The 23677-nt window shown below is 44.5% G+C and overlaps 2 protein-coding genes across 4 annotated transcripts in view; both read right to left on the reverse strand.

Annotated features, from left to right (window-relative positions):
- Positions 1–23677, reverse strand: part of LOC101428943 (intelectin-2) — a 399980-nt gene that overhangs the window by 211651 nt on the left and 164652 nt on the right. The gene's annotated exons all lie outside the window — the stretch shown is intronic.
- Positions 21983–23677, reverse strand: part of CD244 (CD244 molecule) — a 65046-nt gene continuing 63351 nt past the window's right edge. For all 3 annotated transcript variants that reach the window (XM_004448388.4, XM_004448389.4, XM_058309968.2), the window contains exon 9: positions 21983–23219. In XM_004448388.4, the coding sequence (XP_004448445.1) occupies positions 23139–23219 (81 nt within the window). In that variant the 3' untranslated portion in view covers positions 21983–23138. The remainder of the gene's footprint in view (positions 23220–23677) is intronic.

Consider the following 23677-nt stretch of genomic DNA (forward strand, 5'->3'; position numbering starts at 1 on the left):
TGTGCAGTTAATTCCTCAATTTCTGCTCTTTCTTCTTTTTTGATATATGAATTTATGGCTATAAATTTCCCTCTCAGTACCGCTTTTGCTGCATCCCATAAATTTTGGTATGTTGTGTTATCATTATCATTTGTTTCAAGGTAGTCATTGATTTCTTTTGAGATTTCCTCTTTGACCCACTGTTTTTCTAAGAGTGTGCTGTTTAATTTCCAAATTGTCGTGTGAAGTCTGGGTCTCTGTCCCTTGCAAATTTCCAGCTTGACTCCACTGTGGTCAGAGATATTGTTTTGTATGATTTCGATCTTTCTGAATTCATTAAGCCTTTCTTTGTGGCCTAGCATATGGTCAATCTTGGAGAATGTTCCATGTGCGTTTGAGAAAAATGTATATCCTGCTGTGTTTGGGTGTAATGATCTATATATGTCTATTAGATCCAGCTCTTCTAATATACTGTTCAAATGTTTTGTTTCTTTAGTGATTCTCTTTTGAGATGTTCTGTCCAGAGTTGATAGTGGTGTATTAAAATCCCCCACTATAATTGTAGATGCATCTATTCTTTCACTTAGTTTTTCCAGCGTTTGCCTCACATATTTAGAGGCGCCCTTGTTAGGAGCATAAATATTTATGATTGTTCGATCTTCTTGACAAATTGTCCCTTTCACTAAAATATAGTATCCTTCTTTGTCTCTCACAATTGTTTCGCATTTAAAGTCTATTTTGTCTGATATTAATATAGCTACTCCTGCCTTTTTTTGGTTGTTGTTTGCTTGTATGATTGTTTTCCAGCCATTCACTTTCAACCTCCATGAGTCTCTGGGTCTAAGATGTGTCTCTTGTAGGCAGCATATAGATGGGTCGTATTTCCTTATCCAGTGTCCCAGTCTGGATCTTTTGATAGGTGAGTTTAATCCGTTGACATTCAGTGTTATTACGTTTAGAGAGTTATTTATGATAGCCATATTTTGGTTGGATTTGTGTTTGTTATATTTTGTTTGTATTATTTTATTTTCCCCTTCTATTTTTGTCTTTCTTGTTGCTTTTACACTCTCCTCCATCTCTGACTGTCCTGTTTTTTCCTTTCTTCCTGCAGAATTCCCTTAAGAATTTCTTGAAGGGGAGGTTTCTTGTTGATATACTCTTTCAGTTTCTGTTTATCTGTGAATATTTTGAACTCTCCATCATTTTTGAATGCTAGTTTAGCTGGATAGAGTATTCTTGGTTGGAAATTTTTTTCCTTTAGTACCTTGACTATATCATACCACTGCCTTCTTGCCTCCATCGTTTCAGATGAGAAATCAGCACTTAATCTTATGGAGTTTCCCTTGTATGTGATGGTTTTCTTTTCTCTTGCTGCTTTTAGAATTTTTTCTTTGTCTTGAGCATTGGATAATTTGACGAGTATATGTCTTGGGGTGGGCCTGTTGGGGTTTATGACCAGTGGAGTGCGCTGTGCTTCTTGGATATGTACATCTGTCTCTTTCAGTAGATTTGGGAAGTTTTCATTCATTATTTCCTGCAACACTCCTTCTGACCCCTTTCCCTTCTCTTCTCCTTCTGGAATGCCTATAATACGTATGTTTGAGCGTTTTGCGTTATCATTCAGGTCCCTAAGTCCTATCTGGATTTTTTCTACCTTTTTATTGACCACTTCTACTATCTGTTTGATTTCCAATGCACTGTCTTCCACATCACTAATTCTCTGCTCTGCCTCTTCTAGTCTGCTGATATTTGCTGCAAGTGTATTTTTGATTTCTTGAATTGTGGTGTTCATTTCCATCATATCTGTTATTTTTTTGCGCATGTCTGCAATTTCCCCTCCAAGTGTTGTCTTCACGCTGTTAACCTCTTTCATTACTTCATCAAATTTGTCAGTGATAAATGTTCTGAGATCTTTCATTGCTTGTGCGAAGTCCTGCCCCCCTTCCTGATTTTCAGTTTGTTGATTGGATTCAGCCATGTTTTCCTGATTACTGGTTTGGTTTGTAGATTTTTGTTGCTGTCTTGTCAACATTTTTTCTTGACGGGTTTAATCAGTTCCTTAGCTTCTTTGTCTAGTCTTGGAGATTAATTAGCTGTTGTTTTTGTGTAAGTGTTATATCTTCTCTTTGTCACTTTGTTCTTCTTATTCCAATTTCTTATTGCTAGTTAAGCTCACTTTAAAGGAAAGTATTAGTGCTGGGGAAAGTCAATTGTGTAAGGAAGGAAAAAGTGTGAAGTAGTATTGGTGATATATGTTTACAAAGCAACAATATGAGTTCTGGGAGGATGAAGGTTAGATCATGTAAATTGTGTAGAGTTATAGTAGTAGGAAAGTACCTATAATGAGGTAGACGACTGAATATGGGAGGAATGTGGTACGTACTAAGAGGCTATTGTTTTCGTGAGAGAGGGAAAGAGAAAAGAAAGGTAATAGTTTCAAGGACGAATACCAGATGGAAAACTAAACAAAGGTATTAGAAATTAAGAGTTAGACACTTTGTGGATCAAAGAAAGGGAGATGGAATATAGGAGAGATAGCAGATGGTGGAGGATATCAAGTTGTAGGGGAAAGGGGATAGTGTAGATAGGCTAAATCTATTCACAGAGAAATGAGGCAGTGGAGGGTGAGGAAACCCAGCAAATGTGAGGTATTTCCTGTAGGACCTATTGTATTGTTAAGGTAAAATAGTATAAGAAGAATATTGGGGACAAGAAAGAGAGGATTAAAAAAAAAAAGAACAACAAGAACAACAACAACAACAAAAAATAAAAAAACAAAACAAAACAAAACAAAACAAAAAAACCAAAGAACAGAAACCCCGCCGCCAGGCTCGGCTGGGCTCAGCTGGGCTCCGGTCCCCCGCCCGCCGCCCGCAGCGGCTCCGCTGGGCTCGGCTGGGCTCGGCTTTCCCGCCCGCCGCCCGGCGCGGCGCAGCGCGGCGCGGCTCTCCCGCTCGCCGCCCGGCGCGGCGCGGCTGGGCTCGGCCGAGCTCAGGTGGGCTCCGCCCCTCCGCCCGCCGCGGCTCAGCCGGGCTCGGCCGGACTCGGCTACCCTGGCCGCCGCCCGCCGGGGCTCCGCGCGGTGCTAGCTGCCTCGGCTCCACCTACCCAAGGAGGGAATCCTCCACACGTAGCTGGGATCTCCGTGTATATTTCACAGATGGATCCTCTCTGTTACCTTCCCTCCAAATCGATGTCCAGACACCTCCGGACCAGGAAAAATCCCGAAACAGCCGGTCCCAAAGAGTCTCCGACGCCTCCCAGCCGATTCCCCCCAGGAGCTAGTAACCGGGAAGTTCACTCAGCCGCCATCTTGCCTCCCCCTCCTGAAAAGTCCCAATTTATATCTTATAGACCAGTCCTTTCCGTTACCTTCCCACCAAATCGATGTCCAGACACTTCCTGCCCTGAAAAAATCCTGAAAAAAAAAAAAAAAAAAAACTCTTTTTCACTTTTTAATTTTTTTAAGATTATTTTAAAAATTTCTCTCCCCTTCTCTGTGCCCCCCCGCAAGTTGTCTGCTCTGTGTCCATTCACTGTGTGTTCTTCTGTGTCCACTTGTACTCCTGTCAGCGGCACCAGGAATCTGTGTCTCTTTTTGTTGCATCATCTTGCTGCGTCAGCTCTCCATGTGTGCAGCACCACCCTGGGCAAACTGCACTTTTTTCGTGCTGGGCAGCTCTCCTTACAGGGCTCACTCCTTGTGCATGGAGCTCCCAGGCTCACCTATGCAGAGGACACCCCTGTGTGGCACAGCACTCCTTACGCGCATCAGCACTGCATGTGGGCCAGCTCATCACACAGTTCAGAAGGCACTGGGTTTAAACCCTGGACCTCCCATGTGGTAGGTGGATGCTCTATCTATTGAGCCAAGTCCGCTTCCCACTTGATCTTTTTTAAATAGTTTTTTGGGGTGTTTTGTATATGTTGAAGAAATGGGATTCTGTGCGGCTAATAGAATTAACTCAGTATGTACTGACACAGAACAAATTCCAAAATATATTATTAAATTTTTTAAAAGAATTCAGAACAGTATGAATAGTATATTGTCATATATACTAAACCCAGAATATCTGTGGAAGGATCGGCAAGAAACTCTTAACAGTGACTGGCAATGGGAAGAGGAAATAGATGAAATACAGGACTGGGACACTTTTATTTCACTGTGTACCCTTTTGCATGTTTTCAATTTTATGCATGCATTCCATATGCAAAAAAAATAGATTTTAACTAAAACACACACATACACATATATTGTGAAGACAGGGGAGATCACAAAAGGGAAGGAAAAGACCAGGAAGAAAGTCTGGAAGCCACAGTTTGTCCAACTTCAGGAAAAAACAAGAGATGGGCAACTCAAATTCTAGAGGCAGAGCTCTCCCTCCCTTGTATGGAACTGAGTCTTTGTGTTTATTCACCAAACATTTGTGAGTGTCTTTCACAGGCCAGGCTAGGCTTAAGGTGTTGGGTCACAGGCACTGGCCCTGCTCTCCAGGACTTCGCATACTGGTGGTGGAGAGGGACACGCAATCATGCAATTAGGTATGTTGAGTCGTGATGATAACACTTAGAGAGGATATTATGGGAGCACAGAGGAGAGGCACTCAACCCAGCCCTCTGGGGGGAATTAAGAAAACTTTCCCAGGAACAGGCACTGGTAGCCTCTCCCTGTGGCCCCAGCAACCCCACATCACAAGCTGTATTAGTCAGGGTTCTCTAGGGAAACAGAATGAACAAGAGGTATCTGTCAATAGCATGCAATTCTATAAGGGTCTCTCATGCAGCCATGGGGATGCCCAAGTCCAGGTTCCAGAGGCAGGCTGCAACCAGGGGCTGCAATGAAAGTCCAGTGAAGGTTCTTGACGAGTTCTGGGAGATGTTGGCTGTTAAAGACAAGCTGGGAAATTCTCTCTCAATGCTGGAATCACTTCCCCTTTTAAGGGATTGAATTGATTGGGTTAAGGGTCGCTCTTGCTGATGGCAATCTCCCTGAATGATGAATTATAACCAGCTATTTATGATTTACCATTGCAGTTAAGTCAATGGTGACTAAAGTCCATAAATGCCCTTGTATGACGTTAGCCCAATGCTTGCTTGACCAAACACCTGGGCACAATTACCTGGCCGAGTTGCCACAATAGCCTAACCATCACACCATCTCTCAGTGTTCACCTTGCTGTTGCCCCTTCAGAGCAGCTGAGAAGCTGCAAGTCACCATGAAGGCCATGGAGTCTGAGAATGTCCTCCTGTAACATCACCCTGATGTGATGGGCTCCATGCAAGGAGCAGGGGAAAGTGTCCTGCATAGCTGGGCCGCAAGGAATGCCCTGTGTCCTCTAGAGGCTCCATTCTCACCATCTCCCGGATGCCCTGGGACCCACACCTGGCATACACCTGCACAGCCAGCAACCCAGGCAGCCAGACAGTTCCCGCCCTGCCCATGCCTGGCAGTTCTGCACAGGTAACTGACTCCATCTGGGCCCTGCAGGTGATGCCAGAAACAGTCTGAGCAGCTGTGGGGCTAAAACCCAGGCTTCTGGTAGAACACAGATAGGGTGGGGGAGAAAGAGGACAAGCCTGAAGACTTGTACTCTCCAGACTCAGGGACCTGACAGCAGCTGGCAGAAGACTTGGGAACTCCCAGGTGCTGGGAGCAAGTCCCAGGCACTTTCTCCTCCCCAGAGCAAGTGGGGGAAATAGTATAGAGAGTATGAATGTGGGAGTCCAGAGTGATCTCTGCTTGGGTATGGGGTATCCCTGCTATCTCCTCAGAAGAGCCGGCAGGATGGGAGGGGCCTGGGAATGCCGTGGGCAGAACCAGGTGGAGCCGGTTGTCATGGGAGAGCATCAGGGAGGCCCCAGCAGAGGCGGCAGCTGCAGAAGGGGCTTGGGCAGGAGGGCCTGGAGAGCTGGCTGAGGGACAGAGGAGTGGGAGACATTGGCTGAAGCTGCCATGTCTCATCCCGGACTGCAGACCCAGGAGCCTCCAAAGGAGGAACAATGGGGGCAACGGGCAGGGATCCTGGGAGAGCCGGTCCCAGCCAGTCAGGATGTAGAGGAAGCTGAACGGATGTTTAATGCGAATGTTACCCGCAAAGAGAGGGGAGAAGCAGCAGCAGCGCACCCGCTCACTAAGACCAAGGAGCCCGAAAGGACCTGGCGTGGGTCTCCGGCCAGGACCGCGCCCTGAAGATCGGCAGTTGAAGAGGGAGGTCCCAGGCCCCCACGCATAGGCCAGCACCAAGCGCCGCCCTGCTCTTCTACCAAAGTCTGTCCTTCCTCAAAGCTTCCTCGTCTTAGCTGCCTGCCCCGCCTCCCTCCTCTCTCGAGCCCCTGCTTTACCAGAATGCCTCAGGGCTCTACGACAGTTCTTCCCGGTCACTTCATGGGAAGGAAAAATTACCACCAGCAGTGGGGCAAAATCTACCTACCAAGGTCCGCCTTTCCACAGGCTTCCAGTGATACCTCAGTCACCCACCTGCCCTGTCCTCCTTCCTTGATTATCACATAGGACCATGCAACCTTCACATTTTGACAGAACATTAACATTTTCAATGAGGGCAGAGGCTGCTGGGGGGAAATCAGAGAAGGAGAAGGCCCTGTCAAAGTCGAGAGGCCCCGTGGGCTCTGAGAGTGTGGGTCCCTCCTCAGCCGCGGGCCTCATGGGAGCATGGCCTGATGGGTTGCATGGTTTAGGTTTGCCAGCTCTTCACTTGTACCCTTCAGACATGGTCAAAATAGCCCTTCTCTGCATTTGTTGGTGTCCAGGCACCTGTGAAAAGAGATATTTCCAAGGTCCTAATGAAAGTTGCAGCAAGTCGGCCGAGTATACACCCATTGCATACTGTGACTCAAATACAAAAGAAAAGCAAGAAGAAAAAGAAAAAACATAGTCTGGTAACAAACAAAGCAAGTCTTATTTTTCTTTTAAAACTGCTGACAGGGAGCAGATGTAGCTCAAGTGGTTGAGCGCCTACTTCCCATGTACAGGGTCCCAGGTTCAATCCCTAGTACCTCCTAAAAAACAAACAAACAGACCAAACAGATGGACGAAAGAGCCAGCTCTCATTGCGGAGCAGATGTAGCTCAGTGCTTGAGTGCCTGCTTCCCATTTACGAAGTCCTAGGGTTCAATCCTCAATACCCGCCAAAAAAGTAAAGTAAAAACTGCTAATATTGAGCGGTTGTGTACTCTGCTCACCTCTCTACCTACATTACCTCATCTAGGTAAACAAGTGAGATAATGGTTCTCAGATGGATCCTTGGAAAGGCCTGCCTTCAGAGTGCGTGGAAGTGCTGGACTCTTTTGTCGATTGTTTGCTTGCTTTTCCATGACTCTGAAGACACCTTATAGGAAGATGTTGTATCTTCTTTTTTCACTTTTTATTGACTCCCTGTTTAACACATGAGAATCAGAGGCCCAAAGAAGTGAGGTAACTTGCCCAAGATTTCACAGCTAGCTAAGATTTCACAGCTAGCTAGGGAAAGGCCAGGAACACTCCAAAATGCCCGTGACACCCGGGGGCAACTTCCCAGCCCTCACACTATGTCAATACAGAACTTCAACGGCCAAATCTGGAGTGAATGAAGACACACGGCTACTGTCCTCCAGGCTTGGTTTGCTTCTCTCCTCACACAGGGAGGCTGAAGAAGCGCCGAGCTCACTGAGGACAGCATCTGCAGGGTCACCCTGACGCGCTCAGGGCAGACAGTGAAGGCAGCGGGAAGTACACGTGGACTTTCCCCCAAGCTCCCCCAAGAAGGAAGCTGTTGTGTCCCAAGGGGGATCACACCTCAAAGTCTCCTGGAGAAGCGGTGAACGTCACCCAGCTCCCCATGCACAGCCACGGTCCCCCCTCAGCAACAGCTCCTGGCAGTTCCATCCAGAGACTGCCCTTCCAGGCAGCAATCCCTCCCTGCTGTGCTGAGCCTTCCAGGCAGCTCTCCCTCCCTGCTGTGCTGAGCCTTCCAGGCAGCTCTCCCTCTCTGCTGTGCTGAGCCTTCCAGGCAGCTCTCCCTCTCTGCTGTGCTGAGCCTTCCAGGCAGCTCTCCCTCCCTGCTGTGCTGAGCCTTCCAGGCAGCTCTCCCTCTCCGCTGTGCTGAGCCTTGGGACCTCAAGGCCAGCTCCAAAGAGTTTGCATTTCGAGGAGTTCTTTGTGAAAGTTCAGCAAGGGTTGTGGGTGAGGGTCCTTTAGAGCAGCACATTCCAACAGAAACAGAATGGGAGTCACATGTGTAAGTTTTAATTTTCTAAGAGCTACCTTAGAAAAAAGTAAAAAGAAGGTAGAATTAATCTTAATGTTTTCTTTTACCAATATATCCAAAATCTTAGTATGTAGCCAATATAAAAAATTACTCTTGAGATAGTTTACATTTTATTTTGTACCAAGTCTTGGAAGTCGGTATGTGTTTTACACTTATAGCACATCTCGAGTCAAATGCTAAATTTTCATTGGAAGTACTTAAGCGGTATTTAGACTTCATAAAATTTACATTTGAAAAAGCAGTTTTACATACCAGTTGCTCCGAGCATATTTAACAGCTTTTCAATAACTGAAACAAGTATCGGTTTTTAAATTTAAAATTTAATTCATTAAAATTAAAATAAAAACAAAGATTTTGTTCCTCATTCACTGTAGCCCCATATCAAGCGCCCACATGTGGCTCATGGCTATCATATTGGACAGGGCCGCTTTAGAGATTTGTGGAGGAGAGTTGATGAGAAATTGATATGGGAAGGGATGCAGACCACAAAGGAATGAGGGTTGTATGAGTGGGGGTTAAAAAGGAAGCCCTAATGGCTCTTACTAAATGCCAGGCACTATCCTAGGCCTTTGTGCATTTTAGCACAATCTTCACAACAGCCCTATGAGGCAGATATTCTTACAAAGAAACTGAGGCTCAGAGAGGTCAAGGGACTTGCCCAAGGCCACACCGCAAAAAAAAAAAAAATGGAATTGAACCCTGCACTCAATCTTCTGCTCTTCCCTGGAGGAAGCGGAGGGAAGGGAGGGTCTACCCAAGAATCTGATGATGCTGACAGATATGTCTAGAGCCCGGCTCAGTAGGAATCTGGACTCTTTCTGTCTCTAGCCTAGAACTCCCCTAATACCATTTACAGAGAGGGGGAATGTAGTGTAGTGGTTAATCAGATAGCTTGATTCAAATCCCACTTAAATTACTTAAAACTGAGATACTGGTAAAGCCACAAGCCTCTCTACCCTGTTACAGTGTCTGCTTATTTACTGCTGTCACCTTCCACTAAGAACGATTCCTACTCAATAAATAGTTGTAGAATGAATGAATGAGAAAATATTTCCTGCAATATCATGGAAGTGTAAGAGGAAGATAGGATGGCCACTCTGTTCTGTCCATCATTTGCTCCAATCTCCCTTGTCAATATGTTAAAATCACTCGTTTCCTCTTCAAAGGGCCTAAAAGAAGGATGAAGTTTTGGATTATGCCCTCCTTGCTGGTTTCTTTCCTTCTATGTTTTGGAGCCATCAGCTGATGCATTTGGAAACAAAAAAAGACTCTGGATTTTCTGAGACCAATGGCATCTGTCAGCAACAGGCCATTTCCCTGGAGCCTTCCTTTCCTCTATAAAATTTTCTGTCTTCACCCAATCCCCTCCTGCCTCTTGTCTCCAACGATCTTCTCAGAATGACGAATAGAGAGGAAAGGGAATGTGGGAAGGTAGGGTATGCTCAGGAGACTTGAATCTCTGGACTGACTGTGTGCCGGCTGGGCTCCAAGCCTCAGGGAGTTGCAGCACCTACTCTGCAGTTCATTGGACTGGCTCATGTCGGCTAACAGGGAGGTAGGAATGGTCAACCACCTCACCAGGGAACCGAGAGAGTGCAGTTGCAAGCTGGAGAATTCCGTCCATCAGCCACGTGGAGTCTAAGCCCCCTCTCGAGTTGGGGGCGGAGTGGGCATCGCCATCCCAGGGTCCTCAAGATAGAGGAATGAAATGTGGAGTAGAGTGGACTTGCAGGTATTCTACTATGGAATTATTGTGACTCTAGCAATGGAAGAAACTGTATCATTGATGTGGAGACTGTGACCGTGGGAGTTGCTGAGGGCAGGGAGAGGGAAGAAGAGGTGTGATATGGGGGCATTTTTGGGACTTGGAGTTGTCCTAATATTGCAGGGACAGGTGCTGAACATTATATATCCTGCCATAACCTACTGAATGGACTGGGAGAGAGTGTAAACTACAATATAAACCATAATCCATGCTGTGTAACATTGCTCCAAAATGTATTCATCAAATGCAGTGGAAGTGCCACACTGATTAAAGAATTTGGTGATGAGGGAGGAGTGGGGGGGGGAGTGGGGGTTTATGGAATCCTCTTATAGGTTTTAATGTAATATTTTGTATGATTTATGTATCTTTTTTTAAAAAAATTAATCTATTCTTTTTAAAAGGTCACCAGAATTCTCCAGCTCTCAACTCCACTTCTCTCTTTCAGCAAGTTTAACTCTCCCCTACTGCAGTCAGCAGAGAGGCAGGGTTAGGGGAGGGGGAATGCAATGGTCAGGCTAATGTGTCATCTCAGCCAGGTAGCTGTGCCCAGGGTTTGGTTAAGCAAGCACTGGGCTAATTATAATACAAGGACATTATGGCCTTTAGCCATCAGTGAGTTTACTGCATAGATGGCTGATTATATCTACACCAACCAAGGAAGTTGCTGTCAGCAATGAGTGCCGCTTTATCCAATGAGTTGAATGCTTTAAAAGGGGAAGTGACTTCAGCATTCAGAGAAAATTTCCCAACTCGTCTTTGGACAGCCAACGTGTCCCGGAAACTCATAAAAGACCTTCACTGGATTTTCTCGGAGCCCCTGGTTTGCAGCCTGCCTGCGGAACCTGGATTTGTGCATCCCCACAGTTGCATGAGAGACTCGTTTAAAACCTCACACTATTTACAGATATCTCTTATTGATTCTGTTTCCCTAGAGAACCCTAATGCAGGGGGTAAGGGCGAGTGTGCCAGACATGTGCATATGAATCGCTCTGACACCAGAATGGAAAAAAAGATGCTTCCCTCCACCCCTAATTTGAAAAATCTCAGGGAGCAGCTCTGGTTGACCCAGCTTTAGGTCATGTGACCAATCTTAGGCCAATCACTAGGCCAAGAGGATGAGCTATTATGACTGGCAGCTCCCTCTAGAATCTCATTATCAGAGAAGGAAGAATGGGATGGTTAGAACACAGGGAGTCCTGGAAGAACCACTGTTAGCAGACAAACCACGCTGAGCACTGGTTACAACAGAGGCCTTCCAAAGAGATGGCAGGAAGCCCCAGAGCCTTCTCCCAGCTGCAGATGACCCTCTGCTCTGGTGACCCCTTCCCAGGGGCTCGTCATCGTATCAGCGTTCACCCTTCTCCTTAAAGCCCTTTCCTTATCTGTGTCCCTAGACAATCTCTTCCCCTCTCCTTTGGCTCTCATGGAAGCAAGGACCTCTCTTCTCACAGTCTTCCTAATGATACTTCTCTAATTGTTTTTTTTTTAACAGATTCAACCCCAGCCACATTGGGCTCCCTGCTGACATACGAGGTACTTTGGGATACCCAGCTCAGAGAGGATCTCCAAGTGTGGTCTGCAGACCAGCAATGTGGGCATCAGCCACAAGCTTACTAGAAATGCAGAATCCTAGACCCCACCCCAGAACACTGAATCAGACTGTGCCTTTTAACAAGATCCCCAGGTGATTCTCATGCCCACTGACATTTGAGAGGGCATGTGCTAAAGGAAGGTAGCTTGGGGAATAAAAGTCACAACCAGATGGACTCTTGGGGTCTCCAGGGTTCCTTGGGCATTGAGCGCCATTGCTTGAGTTGACTTAGGATGAGGATGGAGTAATTTTCATCAGTCTAAGAATGGAGAAACAAAGACCAAATAGAATAGCAAATCTGCGGTAGGAACAAAGTTAAAACCTTCCTTAAAATTCAAACCCACGAGATGGTCCACATAGCTATTTACCCAAGAGCATCACTGGCACTGTGGTTTTCCAATTTTTAAAAAGCTGTGCAGAGAAGCGGACTTGGCCCAGTGGACAGGGCATCCGTCTACCACATGGGAGGTCCATGGTTCAAACTGGGCCTCCTTGACCCGTGTGGAGCTGGCCCACATGCAGTGCTGATGCACACAAGGAGTGCCGAGCCACGCAGGGGTGCCCCCCGCGTAGGGCCAAATCTGCTTCCCACCTTCAGAGACTTCCCACCTTCAGAGACTCCATTGGGCCAAATCCACTTCCCACCTTCAGAGACTTTTTATGCCTTTGTAGACGTGATATATATTTTTATTTATGCATTCATTATGCAAAGGGGGGCAATTTATATGTACTTTTCTGTTTCTTGCTTTTTTTTTAATGTGTCTGCTGTTGTTGTTTTTTGTTTGTTTGGGTTTTTTTTTTTTAGGTACCAGGGTTGGGATTCAAGAGGCATTATAACCTAGTGGGCAGGTATGGATTCTGGGGTCAGACAGTCCTGGGTTCAAATTCCAACTCTCCTTATTAGGTATGTGATCTTGGGTAATTCACTCTGTAAGCTTCAGCATCCTTACCCTGCAAAATGGAGGCACTGCTGGCTGAGCCCTGAATCTCAGCAGAGGTGCAGCCAACGCCTACTCTCCAGTCCATTGTACTCACCCAGGTCAACTAGCAAAAGGATCATAATAGGCAGTGCCCATCCTAAAAAATAGAGAGTATCTACAACTGCTAGCCAGATCATTCCATCTGTCTTCCTCATGGGATCTAAGCCCCCTCTCAATCAGAAGCAAAGCAGGAATCAACATCCTAAAATCCCCAAAACTGAGGAAAGAACAAACCTAAGGGGGGGAAGCAACTATGGACTAAAGTAGACTTATTATTCTACTAATGGAAGAACTTGTAAGGCTGATATAAAGACAGTGGTCACTAGAGGTTCTGAGGGGAGGGAGAGGAAAGAAAATGTGTAACACAGGGCATTTCAGGGACATTGGAATTGTTCTGCATGATATTGCAATGATGGATACAAGCCATTATACATTTTGTCAAAACCTATAAAACTGTCCAGTGCAAAGTGTAAAACGTAAAATAAACTATAGATCATGCTTAGTAGCAGTGCTTCAATATGTGTCCATCAGTTGTAACAAATTTACCACACTAATGAGATGTTGTTAATGGGGGTAAGTGTGGGAGGGAATGGGGTAGGATATATGGGAATCCCCTATATTTTCGATGTAATATTTATGTGATCTAAATCTCCTTTAAAAAGAAGGAAATTAATAAAAGCACCTAAGTCTCAGTGTGTTGCTATGAGGACTGAGTGGGGCAATGCGCACAGTGAGTCAGAATGCTCAGTATTGGGCCTGATCACCTTTTATCTATTTTATTCCATGCATAGCCAATAGAGGGCAGGATTGAGTAGTGGTTAAAAGCATAAGGCACCAGGCTGCCTGCATTCAAATCCTGGCCTATCACTTATTTGGGCAAATACTTAACCTATATGTGCTCCAGTTTCCTCATCTGCAAAAAAATAATTGACAACTATTGTCTATGCTTCATGGAGTTTTATGCAGATTAAATAAATTTATTCATGAAAAGCATTTAGAACAGTGTGGGCACTGTCCCACAGTAGACACTTAGATATGAGATATTACCATTTACATTCAGGTCAAAATGGCTCCCTGATGTGTCCAAAGGCAGGGTTGATGTCCACCCAGTGTATTCACAGCAGGGTCTGTTCTGATTGTCCTATGCCCAGACAGTTGCAGTTGTTAAATATTTTGAATATCATCCCTTCCCAAATGGTGCCCCAGGTTTCACAGTTGCCTTTAGTCATGCTACACCTTCTGCCAAGAATGCCTTTTCACACGTTAAAATCTTGCCCCTGTTTCAAAGCCCAATTCATGTTATAATCAATGAATGTTTACCAAATGAATGAATAAATGAAAGGTTGAAAGGAAGGAGGGCGGTAGAGTGGAAAGGAACCCCTTGAAAGAAGACAGGAGAAAACCTCTCCTCCAGTTCTCTAGGCTCATCTGTGGAAGTAAGAGCAGGATTGGATCCTTGTAGCAAAGCAAGAGAGAGGTGGGGGTTGGCATACTTGTTATCAACCCTGAACAAAGGATTCCAGAACCCACTGAGGACCACACATTATATACCATGCTCTCTCAAGGATATGAGAAGCTGGATACTCCCCCTAAGACTGCCAGGCAAAGACCTCAGCCCACCTCCACAGCAGCTCTAACAGCAACGTAACTGAAGAGGAGAAGATGATTGAGATGTGTGGAAGGGATGAGGTGTATGACTTGGTCATTCAGCAGGAACCTGGGCATGACTCGGCCTCTAAAGTATGACCAGAGTATGATCACATCACTCCAGATGACAGGTTACTTGAGTCTGTGGTTGAAAGACTCAGTGTATACACTAGTGTTCCTCAATGTACAGGTGAGCCCTTTTGATCTGCACACCTTTCCTTCCCCTCCCTAGGACCATCCAATACCCTGGATGATTAGTCCTACCAAATTGTGAGTGAGGAGTAGGGAGGAACAGGACCAGGGGCATATGTTCACCAAGGCTTGGGGTCCCTTGGAATGGGGCATGCAACCTTCAGTTCCCATTCTTGGGTCATTAATAAGGGAGGTGTTGGGGAACCAGAGGAGCTGTTCCCACTACACTGAGCCCAGACCCTGGTTAGGTGCCCCAACTCCTCAAGAGTTGAAAGTGAAACATGTTGTGATTAAGGCTGTTCTGACATTGATCTCTTTCAGGGAAAGACCCCAGATCCACACAGAGAAGAATGCTCACCCACAAAGCATTGCTCTGTACAGAAATTCCAGATGGTAAGAACAATTTTCTCTGTAGCCAAGGGCCCACAGAGTGAAGAACTATTGCCCAGGCCATTTTAACTAAAAGTTCTAGATTCCTATGGATGAGAAGCTTAAATTCTACCCATTATGTTTCTTCTGACACACTGCATGTTTCCCAGAGATGCTTAAACAAGTATTTCTGGCTTACATCTATAAGGCCAAAGCAGGACATTTCTAATTGATTTAATAATATTACATTGATTAATCTTACCAATGACTAGAATGAGAGATTATAAACCCAAATACTGTACAAACTATATGTATTCCTAAAAATATCTCTAACTCTTATCCTAATCTGCCAAAATGGTAAATTCCCAAAACAATTAGAATTTAGCCAAGAGCCCAATGTCAAGATTTTTTGGAAAATATAGTCTTAACTACAATACATTCATTTTATTATAGTCCTAACATCTCACTTACAAGCGGGATTCACCATTTAGAAATAATAATATAACTAACTTTGATATAAAGTTGTACCAATTTTTTTAAGATTTATTTTTTATTTATTTCTCTCCCCTTCCCTGACACCCCATCCCTTAGCCCCACCCCTCCCCGTCCCCCCGTTGTCTGCTCTCTGTGTCCATTCGCCATGTGTTCTTCTGTGTCCGCTTCTATTCTTGTCAGTGGTACCCGGAAGCTGTGTCTTGTTTTGTTGCTTCATCTTGCTGCATCAGCTCTCCATGTGTGCAGCGCCACTCCTGGTCAGGCTGAACTTTCTTCCACATTGGGCGGCTCTCCTTATGGGGTGCACTCCTTGGGCATGGGGCTCCCCTACGCAGGGGACACCCCTGCGTGTCACAGCACTCCTTGCGTGAATCAGCACTGCAGGTGGGTCAGCTCACCACATGGGTCAGGAGACCCTGGGTTTGAACCTTGGACCTCCCATGTGGTAGCCAGACGCCCTATCCATTGGGCCAAATTCACTTCCCAAGTTGTACCATTTTTGAAACATTGAAATGTAGCTAAAGAGGCTGAGATTCAAAGCAATTATTTTTTCTAAAAGTCACACAGATAGTTGGAAGTTCAGTATTAAGAACAATTGGAGTTTTAAGATAACCCTGAATAAAGATAATTAACCTTGATCTGAATCTGGCTGTCCATGCCACTTTCACTTTCCTGAAGACATTAGGTCCATCATACTTAAGCTTTCAAATTTCCACCCCTGCTCCCAAAATCTCTTCCTGTAACATGTTCAAACAAGATGAAAAAAAAAATTCTGTTTTTCTCTCACCCGGATTTTTAAATTATGCTACTTTTCTGTGATTGACAAATTAACCCACAGATATTTATTGAACATCATTTGTTTACCCAGAACTGGGGAGCCAGATATTTTTAAGGCACCAACCCTGACCTTGAGAACTGACTATCTTATTGCCGTTTGGGGGAGGAGAGGTGAAGTGGAGTTGTTCACCTGGAAAGGGAGACAATACGCACTTCATGACCACTTTCTAAATTATGTGGGCAGTCCCCAAGGATTTTCTGACTCTGGAAGTGGGAAATATCACTGAAATAGACAGGAAAAGTTTCATGATTTTTAAAAAGTTGTGTTGGACCTTAAAAGCTGGATAGAATTTGCTCAGTGAATACTTTTTCAGACCTGCAATTCAGTTCAACCATCATCTACCCCAAAATTTCTTTCTACTCTGACCTGGTCCTTTGTGTTTGGGTTGATGCTGGTCTACCTTAAAGTCATGGACGTCAATCTCTGCCCTGAGTTTCAAAACTCAGTCCTCCAAAGTTCTGGTCAGTCCTCCAAAGTTCCCCTACAACCACAGGGACATGAGACCCCTGAAATCACATTTACCCACAGTGTTAGGGGAAATCAATACATTTCCTTAGCAAGCTCTTGTCAGAATTCATCCCTTGTCTTCAGGATTTTCTGAACCAATAATTCTGAAGCCGATTCTGGGCTCCTAAGACCATATTACCCACTTGTTCAGGAAATTCTCAAGCCAAATTTAGTTATTATTGCTGGCATTTAACCTCCTCTCCTCTCTGCATCTGCATAGGTCTCATCTGCTCTTTAGAGCCTCCTCTGAATACTCTCAAATGGTCCTCAGAACCCTTGGAACATGAATGGTCCCATGGTGTGAACCATTCCTTTGGAACTTAACCTCTACCACCTGCATTATCTTTACATAAATATTTGTCTTGTTTCTCTAGCTAGGGAAGAGATTGGGATCATTAGACAGTAGCTTCTTGAGGACAAGGCTTTGTCATTTTTGTAGTCCTTCAATTTGCTGAACTAAACTCTCTTGTATCTCCCTTGCAGAGAGTCCAGCCCACAACCGTTACCATTAAGAGATGCTCTATAAGTGCATCTCATTTGCTTGGTTGATTGTTTGAACCCAAGACGAGTCCATTTGACCCTGCTTCTATAGGATGGACCTGTCATTCAAACCCTGTCCCCACCTTCCTCTCTCTCATCAGCACAGGGCTAAGGAAATCAGATCCTTCCAGACTTTATTAACCATGATGATGTGTGCTATTCTGGCTCATAGGTGGCACCACCACTGCAACAGAATGACCTTGAGTCTCTGAAAATCTCTATCTATGAAAATTTCACCTAAAAAGAAAAGCAACTGTCACCTCTCCCCTGGAGCCTTCCTAGTGCTGGGACTCTTGCAGACAGAAGTACTTTAGAATTTCCCTCAGTATCTCAGAGTTGCTTGGATTTAACCCCTTCCCCTTCTTCTTATCCCATGTGATTTTCCAAGCCCATTCATAGATCAGACACAGACTCCTTAGAACCCATGGGCTTCAAATGTCATTGTTCCATTTTTCTCCTTGTATACTCATACTGTTTTCTCCCATCAACTCAGAGGCACCACCTCAAAACTCTGCTAATGCCAGTGGAAAGCTGTTGAAGGTGACCTACTTTAACCTGGCTTGACTATCCTTCCATCCTTCACACCATCTTCTAACCAGTTGCTAAAATGGATCTTACAGATATATTCACACATGTGCACAAAGACCTATGCAAAATGGTATTTTCTGAAGTATTATTTAAAATAAATAAAAGACTGGAAATAGCCTAAATGTCTATTAACTGAAGCCTAGTTAAATACATGATAGTATATCCATCCAATAGAAAACTGTGCAGAAAATTATTTCGCTCAGTAGGTCAGGGTTGTTCACATTCCAAAGAAAGGTTTGGCTCTAATCTGACTCCAGGGAGGTAACTTCTAAGCCCTTGGAATGTCCTGCCTGATAAGAAAGTTTTTGTTTCCCTGGAGGTCATGGAGCATATGAGGTAGTCTACATTAAAAAATTCAGTAGGAGTTTGATCTCTTGAGGGGCTAGGGGCTAAGGACAGCCAAGTGAGTGGTCAGCCATCTCTGAGACTGATCAGCAATAAAATCCCTGGACACCAGGTTCAGAAGAGCTTGCCTGGTTGGCAAAATTTCAGGAGTGTTATCACATACCATTGTTGGGAGATTTAAGCATTGTCCTCATGACTCCCCTGGCAGAGAACAACTGGAAGCTTGTACCTGGTCTCTTCTAAACCCTGCGCTAACAGCCTTTTCCCATTGCTCATTTTAATTTGTATCCTTTCACTGTAATCATCTGTAACAGTGAGTAAAAGGGCTTTTCTGAGTTCTGTGAGTCTTTCTGGTAAATCATTGAAACAGAAACTGGTCTTGGACATCTCCAAACACACAAATCCTGCCACTTTCATCAAGAAAGGAAAGACTAAAATGTGCTAATATGAAATGAACTCTAAGATACATTGTTAAGTGGAAAGAGCAAAGTCAAGGATACTGTGTACCAAATGCTACCAGTTGATTAAAAAGTATATCTATATGCTTATATACGTGTATAAAATTTGGGGATATACAAGAAACTTCAGTGGCTGCCTCTGGGAGGGAACTGGACATCTCAAGTTGAGATTTTCTTTTTACAGCATATATTTTTGTACTGCTATTTTTTTGAACTATATACTTGTATATATGGTTAAAAATTGTCAAAAGAGTACTTTTGACAATTTTTTAAAGGGCTTAAAATATCCCTTCCATATAAGCTTCCCATATTTACCTAAAAGAACTTCTGTCCTTATTGCCAGTCTGGATACAGAACAGCCACAGTATCTCCCATCTCCCCTAAATTGTGGCCTTAGTCCTGTCTCCTGCTGGTAAGATACTCTAATCCTTGATTTATAGTCTTGATATTATAGTGCGCAGTTGTGCTGCATGCACTCTCTAACCCATTTATGTTCTTTAATGTGTGTTTCTACTGCATGCTCTCCTGCACATGGACCCTGTGGTCAGGATGGTCTCTGTGGCCTGCACATGGACCCAGGGGGCTAGGACAGACTTGCTTCAAATGTAACTGGAGCTTAAGTCCTGAAGTTCACTGACTGGCTCATTGCATGGATCGTTTTTTTTGTAAGGCATCAGCACAGAAGCTCAACAATCAGACACAAGATACAACATATTGTACATTATTATACTCCATATAAGAGCATCCTAAATAGCCCGGGGCCCTCAGAGTCCTATCTCTTCTGCTCCTTAAATGAATCTGACCTGCTCAAAATCTACACAATCTAGGACACATGGAAGTCTAGTGTTTTCATTTGTTAAGACAATATACCAAAAATGGATTGGTTTTTACAATTGGAATTTATTCGTTTAAAAGCTTATAGAGGACAAATGAGTTTATATGGCTATGAGTGTCCAAAAAGAGCCGGGAGGTTATCAGAGAGGTTGCCTTTATGCACACCTCAGCAGAGTCCCAGAGACAGATAAAGAAGATACAACCCCAGGTATTGGTTCTTCTGAAGGCTACAGAGACCCACAGGTTCTGTGGTCATGGCAGATGGACTTCAGTGCCATGTCAGTTGGCCGTACTTTGGGATTTGTGTTTCTGTGTGATGGAGCTGGACTCAGATGTGATCTTTGTCCACAAGCCCATCCTGTTACTTTTACCAGATCTGTAGTTGGTGCTGGGGTTTAGTGTATACCCAGAGGACCTGAATCTGGACTGGCCATGTGATAGCCAGACCCTGAGCCTCAACAGACTTGCAACTCCTACCTCTGGTTTATTGGACTTACCCCACTCAGCTAACATGGAGGTGAAGAAGGTCAACCACCACACCAGGGAGCCAAGAGTGCCTACAACTGAAAGCAGGAGAATTGCATCCAGCATCCATGTGCAATCTAAGCCCCTTCTTGATATAGATGTGGAGTGGACACAACCATTCTAAGGTCCACAGGATGGAGGAATAGAAAATGGATTAGAGTGGACTTACTGATATTCTATTCATGAACTATTGTGATTCGTAATCGAATCGTAAGAAAATGAGGCATAGGTGTGGAGAAAGTGGCCATGGTGGCTGCTGCGGGTAGGGAATGGGAGGAAGAGATGTGATGTGGGGGCATTTTTGGGGGTTGGAGTTGTCCTGGGTGGTGCTGCAGGGACAGTTACTGGACATTGTATGTCCTCCCATCACCCACTGGGTGGACTGTGAGAGAGTGTGGGCTATGGTGTGGACCATTGACCATGAGGTGCAGCAGTGCTCAGAGATGTATTCACCAAATGCAATGAATGTCTCATGATGATGGAGGAGGTTGTTGTTGTGGGGGGAGGAGTGGGGTATATAGGGACCTCATATTTTTTAATGTAACATTAAAAAAATAAAGACCAAAAAAAGCCTATAGTTTTGAGGCTGAGAAAATGTCCAAATCAAGGCTTCATGAGAGATGCTTTCTCATTGACCTGCAGCTGTGGGTGATCAGGCACATGGCAGGGCATAATGGCAGCATCTGCTTATTTCTGCCTTCTCCTTCAGATTCCATTGCTTTCAGCTCCTGGCTGCCTCTGGCTTTCTCTCTGCTCCTGCAACTTTCTCTCTCCCTGGTTTGTTGATTTCAGCTTCTGGCTTCCAGGGCTTCCTCTCTCAGCTTCTAGGAGTTTTTCTCTATGTCTGCAGCCTTTATCTCTATATAGTCATTCCATTTATAAAGGGCTCCAGTAAGAGGATTAAGACTACCCTGGGCTATAAATTACTGGAGTAATTCAATCAAATGTTCCTTAACTGGATCTAATCTAATCAAAGGTTTAAAATAGGTTCATGCCCACAGGAATGTACCAATTTAAGAAAATAATTTTCTAACATCCACAAAAGACTCAAACTACCACAGCCAGTGAAGGCCAGTGGTCAGTGTCTCTAGGTGAAGCCAGCTAGTAAGATAGGGAATCAATAGACAGATCTGGAACCTGTACACATGGTCATCAATAACCCCAAGATGGCTGCTGGAAGACCCTCCCCAAGATTCTGCCACCTAGATGAAGACTTCCTCTGGAAGCCAGGAGAAGCCCCGGATATTCCCCAAGGACTTTATCATTGGACCTTCCTGGGAGATTGATGGGAGAAATAAACAATCAAAACAGTAAACAGCTAGAACTCCTCCCCTGCCATTAGCAAAGGGTGGGATAATTAACCATTCAAAAGGCAGGCCCCAGGCCTGAGCTCTCTCTCTCGAGCACTCTCTCGCCTGTGGACATGTCCTGCCCTCTGCACACCGCTCTCACTGATTTTCCTCTGCCATTTGTTCACGCAAGTAAACCTTGGACATTTATAATCTATGATGGGGAATTGTAGTCTGTAAATCAGCCTTCTTTATCACTTTTCAGCCCCTTCCTTTCTGCCTGGAACCCCTTATCTGTTATTTTCTCCCATTTTTCTTCTTTCCCTACCTGAATAAATTACTAGCATAACTCACCTGACATGCTCTTGAAATTCATTTCTCCAGCATAGTCAAGAACCTAAATAAAATTCAGTAACATATTATTCATCTGGACTGCTCTGATCCCCATAATTTCCTGTTCCCTCTGCTCACCAAATCCCCTCACCCTGTAACTCAACTCCTAATACCAGCCTCAAATCACCCAGCTAGATGATTCCTTTTGAATATATTTCCCTGGTTCCCAACCTTGATACTTGCTCTAGGATGTGGTTTGTTCACACATCTCTCCGGGAAGAAACCAGTGAATGCCTCAGCTATTCTTCATGAGACGGAATGGCCCCTGTGAACAAGGCTGGGGATGCTGATAGCTTACCAGGAGGTGAGCAGGACTTAAACAAATGTTTTTATTGATAGCCCACAAATACCATTTGGCAGCTATAGAGAGTAAAAGTGCAGAGTATGGAGAAACACATAAATTTAATTAAGGCATAATTTTAATTATGTATTATACAGCACAATTTTATATTAAATTCATATGTCAAACACAGGGCAGGGCAATTGAAGAACCAGGCTCCAGGCAGTATGATCTGTTGGTGTCACTGGGTAGTACCTTTTCTGGTCTACCCTCATCCTTTTCCTGGGCTCAGTCGAAGCCTCAGCCATGCTCCCCCCAGCCTCACTGGATGGACTGGCCTGAACACTTGGGAGAGCCCAGGCTAGGTCTAGTTCCCAACTGTCTCATCTTCAGCACTCTAGTCTGAACTCTCCCTCCAGTGGATACCATGGGGCACACTCATCAGGACTCATAGTTTCAGATAGAATACAGTTCTGAGAAAAAAATTGTGAAGAATACAAAATATATTTCTAATAACATGTCTTTGTCAATCAGGCATCATATTGTAAAAATTTTAATTAAAAAAAAATTGGTCTCACAGCCCTATGAATAGTAACATATGTGCTCTGGGTAGACTTCTACTTGTTTTGCACCATCTACTCTTGCTCCTCCCCAGTTCCCCTTGAGATCAACACTGGTCTGAGGTAAAAGTGTGATATATGGAGGTAAAGTTTTTTCCTCTTTATTTGGTTAAAGCTCAGGTCCTGGCCACCTTGGAAAATCTGCCAGCTGACACACAGCCAGTTAGTCCACCTCAAAAGGGGCTGTTTCTACTTCCTCTGAATCACCATTATCTTCCCTTCCTCTTGCTTTGGAAGATGGACCTGGGTGAGGTAGGGTGGGTGGGTATAGAAATGTTGTCATTCCAACAGATTAGAAAACCAGGGAAAGGGAATCTCCATACTACTACTACTAATACCCTACATTTACAAAGCACTGTATAGATTACAAGTGCTTGAAATTGCTGTGGAGTCTTTTGTGAGCGATCCAACCTCTCCACCTTTTCTTGTTCCTGTCTATAAGTTGGGAGATATTATTTAGCAGTGTTACTCTTAAAATGACTGTTAGAAACATTTTTAAAGCAAAATATAGACTATGAACAATCTCTCACATCCTCTCCAGACTAGAAACTGTTCTGTAGAGACTCAAGTGGCAACTCCATTGTGCCAATTTCCAAAGCAGATGCTGGTATGTAAGAAAGATGAGAACAGCCGCAGCAATTATGAATATACATGGAAATTCTCCAGCTCCCTGCGGCTCAGTCGAGCAGGATTCTGGGCTCTGGGTTGACTCCTTCCAACCTGCAGAAGAAAGAGAAATGCCATACCCTTTCATTAGGAATTCCTTATGAGAACTCTGTGGGGTATGAATTATTATCCCCATTTTACAGATTTAGAAAATGAGGCTCAGAGCAGTGAAATAAATTAATCAGAATCAATGACAAATATGAAGGAAAAGAGGCACTTGAATTCAGTTCTTTTGGATTCCAGAGCACTTTTAACAGCATACTTACCATGACCCCACTAGACCAGCCTTAGCCCACACAGTGTCCCCTATAAACCTGCACTGTCGAGCTGGCTTTATGTTGGGCACAGCTGAACTATCAGGAACCCTGTGGGTACTGCTGACCCAAGGTAAGCTCCTGGGTAGTTTTTCCAGTGGCTATACAGTTTGTACTGAGCCACCCATACTCTCCTTTGTGGCCAATGGCAACCCCTTTATTAGACCACAGGTGGTTGCTAAGAGGTAGTATGAAGCT

This window comes from Dasypus novemcinctus, chromosome 13 (assembly GCF_030445035.2).
Source record: "Dasypus novemcinctus isolate mDasNov1 chromosome 13, mDasNov1.1.hap2, whole genome shotgun sequence".
Lineage (NCBI taxonomy): Eukaryota > Metazoa > Chordata > Mammalia > Cingulata > Dasypodidae > Dasypus > Dasypus novemcinctus.